Here is an 8,025-nt window from a genome sequence, read left to right as displayed (position 1 = left end):
GCAGTTTTCATATCACACTATTATTCCAATCTTATCAGTCAAACACTCTCAGAATGAATCTAAACAAAGCACTGATGATATACTGAAAAGAGCTCTGGATAACAACCTTTAAAACACATCAAGCATTACTCTTCTACCATCCACCGCTTTTTTGGTATCGCACAATAACAGCATTTGAAAAAGTTCCTTTTTATGGAGTCTCAGGTGACTTGTTCTGTTTAAAAATTAAAAAGTGAGGAAATTTATGGCCGTCAGCAGGAATTTCCAAGATTACAGTTACTCACTGCTTCTCATATACAGTCGTCAACTTCTTTTGCACCTTCTCTTCAATAACTACAAGCCATGTCTAACCAAACTGCTGTTTCATCTCCATTACTGAATTATGCTAATAGATCTTTTTTTTTAATACAATACACTGCTGAAAGTCATAAAACTTTTCTTCATAATCAGATTTAAAGAAATTTAAATACATGTAATAACATCTTAATGAAAAGCCAGTTAATCTCATGAAATGCTTGAACTGCCATGATTCTTAAACACTTCATACAGTCTATTTAGAATCGCAGCTACTTCATAAATTCTAAGGTATATTGTCTTGATCAGCCTTACTAAACTGGTTTTTATCATAAATTTATACCACAAATTCAAAGCACATTTTAAGATTTGTTGCACAAATCATCCTAGTATGTCTAGTTTTTCTACAGCTTTTTTTTTAATTTACCAGGGTTCCTTTGCAGTACTACTTTGACAGCATCAAAATCACCAGAATATGCACAGATGCAGCCAAGTTATATATTCTCTCCAAGAAAATGCCACTAATATTAAAATTTTCATTAAATTTATATATTATTTTAAATGAAGCCATTATCATATTTAGAAAATGAAAAAAACTGCCTTTGTGTGGCCAAACTTTTTGTTTTGTTAAAAAATACTACTTTTATGTGGTGTTTGCATTCATTATTATCTTTCCTTCAGCAAGCCATCTTGCATAAACTGGCATACACAAAGATATAGTATAACACTAGCCCGCTTAAGTAAAGTACAAACTAATCTCTACGTTTTACTGCAGTACTTGCCACATTACAATTTTCACTGAATGATTACTTATTAATAAAGCAAATACAAAATCATACAACAAGCCACTCTGTAATTCATAATTACCAATGCCTGTTATACCGGCATTAGCCTATCTGAATTAAAACCTCACCAGACTTTTCAAATTCATGTCATTCAACATTCATCAAGATTTCCAAACAAGATAATTGTGCTTTTCTCTTTCTGCAATTGTCAGAGTTTCAACTAGATTCTTCAGAATTGACAAGTACTGTTTCGTTTATACTGGAAGCTTCTTTGGACTATTCAGTATGTCCAAAGAATTCAATTCTAACAGTTTGATATTATACCTACTGCATCAAAGTTAGCCATGAAAAAAAAAGCTGATCAAAGAGGAGACTCTTGTTCTAGATTAAGTTTATTAGTTTGGTGTTAAAGGAATAGGCTAACAGTTATTCAAATTAAGTCTCTAACAATAAAACACAAAAATATCCCAATGAAATCCAGCTTCTTTGATATTTTTTGGCAGTATTCATAAAATTTAGTGGCAGAGAAGAGTCCATAAGATGTATAAAATTGTCTTCATTCCAACTTTTGAATGATTGCAAAATTATAATTGGTGTTTGATGTCCAATTCAATCTGAAGGTGTTTGTATAACATTGGAATGGTTTCAAATCAGCATACCACTAATGCCTGAAGATTTCATTAGTATTGGCCTTTTTGTTTTGCTTCTGCTTAAATTCTTTACATTATAGTGGTTCACTTTCTTAAGATGATTTATTCTGTTCATTCTTCTCTAAAATTAATGCTGATCATAAAATTTTTAATGCATTCTCTAGCTACCAATCGGTCAATATTGAATGTTGTATCAGCATCCATTCTCTCAACTAACTTGGTGCAGATATAAATGGCTGGATATGAACGACTTACATTTAAGTGGTCGAGGTTCATATTGTTAAGAATAATGATAAAAATAAATTTGTACATAAATTAGTTTTAGTTTAAAAACAAACTAGTTAAAGTTAAAAGAAAAAATTATGCAAAAGGAAACTAGTACATTAAAAAAGGATTGGTGAGAATATTAATTTTACAAAATTAAAAAATTTTGAGTTTTTAAAATTTTTCCTCACTCTTTAAAACAACACAGTATAAGTATATAGAAACAATAAAGTATATTTGAAGAAGTATACATACTGATTTGAACATTTTTAAAAACATTACTGTTGGAAGATGCCTCATGATCTGAGACATGTTATTTCATAATAATGCATCTTCTGGTGCAGTCAGAGAAATAAACATATATTTAACTAATACGTTTAAATAAATGATGTTAACACACCCAACAGCTTTTTATTACTCAGGAATGCTGATGTTGGACTCAAAAGAATTGTTACTATTTTGTCAGATTTACATATACTCAGAAAACATATGTACTACGAAAAATCTACCTTGTAGTTTGGCTTATTTTTCACATTTTGTAGTGTCTTTTAGTTTTTGTATGCTGTTTTATTTTTATGCCAGTTTCATTATTAATGACCTCAACAATATTTCCTGTCATTTTATGAAATATTTATATTAATTTTTAAATATTTGTAAGAAATACTTTTTCAAGCAATCGAAATCCAGAGCTAGATGACTAGACATAAAATAAATGACAGTATAAACAGATAAAAGAAGGTGAGTAATAAGACTAGTACTCTAATCAATTGTACAATTAATAGGTCCATGCATCAGAAGGTGTGTATAATTCATAAACAGTTTCATTTATCTAGGTGGTAGCACTAGTTAGTCCAAATAGACAGCACTATTACATAATGTTAATAAATAGAAACTAATTCATGAATGCTAACTGTGAACTTCAAATTTAATAATGATAATACATGTTAAAATAATAGTTTTATAAAACAATTTGCTTTTCTTTCTAAAACAATATAAAATTACTCTCACGTACAATTGAAAACTAGCTGTTGGTTAACAATATATATATATATATATATATATATATATATATATATCTGTACCTGGGAGGCATACAACACCATCTCCAATTTTTTCAAAAATGAGGTTTTAACACAATCTTAACCTATAATGGTTGCTCTATTTAGAGGCATATGACACTCTGCAAAATAATAACACTAAGGAAATAGTTAGGTTCAACATAACACTAAGTCCATTTCCCCATAGAGGCATATAACACCATGTGGACTTGGTGTTTTATGCCTCTAGAAATTTTCTCTACTTATAACACTATCTCCACATGGTGTTGTTTGCCTCAAATTAACTCTGGTGGATTTTTTTGGAAACACTGGATATTTAGTTTTCTTGCAATCACCATTTTTATAGTGTACTGTGTTGTGTTTTTCTGTTTGATATCTGTTTAATGTAGCATCAATTTTAGTGTAAAAATAATATGAGTTCTATTCAAAATTCTGGAGTTGAGAAAGTTATGAGTTTAATGACTACTGCTATAAGTATTGGTAAGTAGTTTTTTTGTTATAGGCTATGTTATACATCATAAAATTAAATTCATATCATTTATGTACAACTTGAAACAGTTTTAATTATATCTATTTGAAATTTTACTGTTTCAGTCTTCTTTTAAGATCAAATCTACTACAAGTACAAGTAATCTTTATAATACAAAAAAATTTAACCTATCTTGTAAATGGAATATACTTGATATAAATTGATTCATCATATTATGGAATTTTTTTTTAAGAAGGCATCTTAGTCTGTTATATATAACTATACAAGTATTATATTAGTAATGGTAGAAGTGTTCTAAGAATCCATGGAGATATTGTTTTTTTAAATATTCCAAATTTTTGAATAACCTAAAACATGTTATTTTACATAACATATTAGGTTATTTTACACAACCTAAAATAATATTAGTTGAATACAAACTTTATTTTGGTTTGGTTCTAAATTCACAATTCTTAATAAGATTAATTTTCTTTTCAGGAAGTGATGTTGATTGTAATCAGTCTGCAACAAAAAAGAAGGTGTCTTTGGCAAGCGATTTGAGAAACTGTTTTGATGAAGGTAGTTCTAGTAAAATTGAAAAAGTTTTACATTCACCAGAGCTTAGTTATAGTTTGATAAGTAACCAGCAATCAACCATACAAATTTTACAAAATGTTTTATTTTTAAGCAGTGATGATGATTTTAACGATGATACTGAAGAATTATGTACCTGAAAGTAGCCAAATTTCCAAATCAGATAATGAGGGTAATGATTGTGATGTTGCAAACAATTGTGCTAAACCTAAGAGGCGTGTTAAAAACAAATCTCTTATTAAAAAGAAAGGCAGAAAAAGGCTGAGAAATACTGATGAATGGTTGTATACTAAACGAAAAGAAAATTATGCAGCAGGGAAAGAGTACATCAGTAAAAAGGGTAAGCATGTAAAAGCAAGAACTATAAAAGGTGCATGTTCTTTTATGATGCAATGTAGTTCAAAAATCTTAGAAAATGATCGATTACAGATTTTTAATCTGTACTGGGATGCTGAAAAAAGCAATGACTTAAAAAGACAGTTTGTGAGCTCTTGCATAGAAGGCATCCCTATTGCTCGTTCTAGGAAAAATGATGGTGGTAGGCCAAAGGAAAATTCTTTAATTTACTATTTTAAAATAAATAATGTGAAGATAAGGGTGTGCAAGGTAATGTTCTTTAATACTCTATCAATTTCAAATACTATTGTAGTAAATATTATGAAAAAAATACAGCAAGGAAGGTTAATCAATCCAGATATGAGAGGTAAACATACCTCAAGTAACAAAACTCCAGAAGAGGTGACTGATATTGTCATCAGTCACATTTCCTCTTTTCCGGATTATGAGAGCCATTACACCAGAGAGAGAACTGCAAAACAATATTAAGGATCAGAGCTAACAGTTGTGAAAATGTACCAGTTGTTCTTGCTGTACTGTTCTGAAAATAACATCAGGTCTGAACATATTGCAACTGAATCCACTTATCGTCATGTATTTAATACCAAATTTAATCTTTCGTTCAAATCACCTGAGACTGACACATGTGGTTCATTCATTGTTCAATTGAAGGGTAATTTGAATGATGAAGAAAAATATCAAATTAAGAAAGATCATGATTCACATTTAGAAGAATCTAAAACCAGATATGATTTAAAGAGTACTGATACACAACTGTCTAAAATTAACCCAAAATACAAGGTTCTCACTGGTGACTTACAGAAGTGTCTTCCTACACCTCTTTTAACAAACACTGTCAGTTTTTATAAAAGAAAATTGTGGACACTGAATTTCACATTATATGATTCACCTGATGGATCATCCTATTGTATGATGTGGGATGAGTCAAAAGGCAAAAGAAGTGGCAATGAAATGGCTTCATGCATATTAAAGCTGACCATGTCATTCCTAACTAACAAGTAGAACAATTAACTATATGGTCAGATAACTGTTACGGGCAGAATAAGAATGTACAAATTGTGATGTACTTTTTTTTATTTTAAGCAAGTATCCAAAAATTAAAACTATCAACCAAAAATTTTTACTCAAAGGACACATTCATATGGAAGCGGACACTGTTCATGAAGTTATCGAAAGAACAAGGAAAAAGGGTAAAGCATTGTCTATTGTCACTCCATGGGGACTGGCAACAGTTTGTTCGATGTTTTTCAACTAAATTTACAATACACAACATGGAACTTCAAGATATCAAGGAATTTAAATCTCTTTGTACAAAAGCTGCACCTTTGATACACTGAAAAGTTGATGAAAATAAAGAATAAGTGTTACTATCCCAGAGTGTCCATCTGCAAGTTCGACAAGAAGACATTGGTACACTCTATTTTAAAACTTCTTTTACTGAAAATGAGTTCAGAAAAATAAATTTTAGGAGAATATTAGAATAAACAATGTTAAATTACCGGCGACCTTAGAAAATGTTTCTAACATTAAAAACCAATTTCTACCAATAAATACAATGATATTATTTCACTACTACCATTTCTACCAACAGAATGTCATATGTTCTATAGAAACTTAAAACACAATAGTGGTGCCAGGAACTACCCAGATGAAGATAGAGACTGAAGATGTGATACTGTTTTTCTTGTGTTTTTTCCTTTTTTCTTGAATGCGTCTCACATAGTCTAAATGACTGTACTTAGAATTAATAGCTTATATTAATGAAATTTCTAATGTTTTTCCTGATGCACAAAGTTTTTTAATCATTCTAAATTGACAAAGCACATTTTTACTTAACCATTGGGTTGAAAGAAACTATTAAATTAGAAGAAAGGACTTTATAATCTTACAATGAAAAAGGTGATAAACGTTTCTTAAATAATGAAATTTAACGCATATTTATTTCTTTGCTACTTATAACAGTCTATGTATTCATTTTTTTGTTATACTTTCATAATTTTAATTTTCTTAAATCGTTTTTCAACTGAACTATAGTTTAATTACATTAAATTGTTAATCTTAATAATAAGTTTGTATACATTATCATATAAGGTTACCTTAAATTTATTCTGTAATGTAATATTTATTATACTCATGTTTATTATTAAATGAAACAATAATTCAATTTGTCTTGTTAATTTTACAAACAATTTGTTTTTAAAATGTTTAAGGAGATGGTGGTGTTAATATTCGTGAAAAATAAGAGATATTAATTTAGAGGCATAAAACACCATGTCCACTTTTTTTAATAAAAAACAAATAAAATTATAAAAGTGTATTAGAGTGTTAAAGCTGACCATAATAGTGAAAAAAATACCAAAAATCATACAGAAACTAATTCAATAGAGCCAGTAAGGAAGAAATAAGTAAGCAAACTTTGATGAGCTATATCTCAGAAAGATGAAATTGTTGTGTTGTATGCCTCCCAGGTACAATATATAAATTTCATAAGAGTCCTCAAAGTAAATACAACAGTAATTTAAAAGTTTCTTCTTCTGCTCACAAGTTTAATCAGAACTTGACTGCGACTCATCATCTTCCTCCATCAATGACTGATCTTCTGCAGTAATAAGCTTTGTTATTGCCCTAAAAAAATAAATAAAAATAAAACATACATGTGTGTAAGTAGTGTTATTAACATAATAATAAAAACCACTATGGTAATTTTACTTCCATAATTTCAGTATTACAATCTTGAAAATGTTTTACATGTATTTTAAGAGAAAGATAGGTCATATATATATTTCCAGCACATTATCATTCTTTATTAACTCTTTATGACAAAATTATATTAAATTAATCTACTCTTCCATTTGATAAATCTTATTACAGTAGATGTGTAGTTTATGTCAATAGATTACTAATATTCTGAATGCATAGCAATTAGTGGCCTCTTCATAATGTTATATAACTTTCACATAGTACTCAGTACTATGTGAAATAGTATTCATAAATTGAAAGAAGCAAAAAGAGCTGATATGAATAAAAAAAATTCAAAAACACTTCAATAGGTAAAATATTAACCAACTGAATAAATTATTTAACTAAATTAAATTGGTGGCTTATGTATATATTTTATAAAATATTAAAAATACTGCATAAGAATTTGCATAACTATCTCATTTCATTAATGCAATGAATACTATTTCTGTAACAATGTAATAAATACAGAATCTGTTAAAAATATAAATTTAGAAATAACAGTTTAAAAGATATTCTTTTGTGTTAAAGAAATAACTTCACAAATGCACAATAGTTATCATCATTAAGAAATTAAAGTTATGTCAGTAGCATATCTCCATTTCTATCTATCAAGACATGCAACTCACATGTGCAGTAAAAAGTTTTTTAATTAAAATTTTTAGAAATAGTAAACATTAGAGAGACTATTTTAGAATGGAATAAACTGAGAGGTAGAACATTGTAATTGCATTGTTATGTATAATTTGCAATCAAACTGTTGTCAATAAAAAAAAAATATATGTATAAATACAATGAAGACTGTTCTCTAAATT

At 28.6% G+C, this 8,025-nt stretch overlaps 1 protein-coding gene across 1 annotated transcript in view; it reads right to left on the bottom strand.

Annotated features, from left to right (window-relative positions):
• Positions 1 to 2,897: 2,897 nt before the first annotated feature.
• Positions 2,898 to 8,025, bottom strand: part of LOC142331932 (ATP-dependent DNA/RNA helicase DHX36-like) — a 139,371-nt gene continuing 134,243 nt past the window's right edge. The window contains exon 20 of the mRNA XM_075377986.1: positions 2,898 to 7,096. Coding sequence (XP_075234101.1) covers positions 7,018 to 7,096 — 79 coding nt within the window. The 3' untranslated portion in view covers positions 2,898 to 7,017. The remainder of the gene's footprint in view (positions 7,097 to 8,025) is intronic.

This window comes from Lycorma delicatula, chromosome 1 (assembly GCF_047948215.1).
Source record: "Lycorma delicatula isolate Av1 chromosome 1, ASM4794821v1, whole genome shotgun sequence".
Taxonomy (NCBI): Eukaryota; Metazoa; Arthropoda; class Insecta; order Hemiptera; family Fulgoridae; genus Lycorma; species Lycorma delicatula.
The sequence above is the reverse complement of the archived record's forward strand: the minus strand, read 5'-3'. Positions and strand labels throughout refer to the sequence as shown.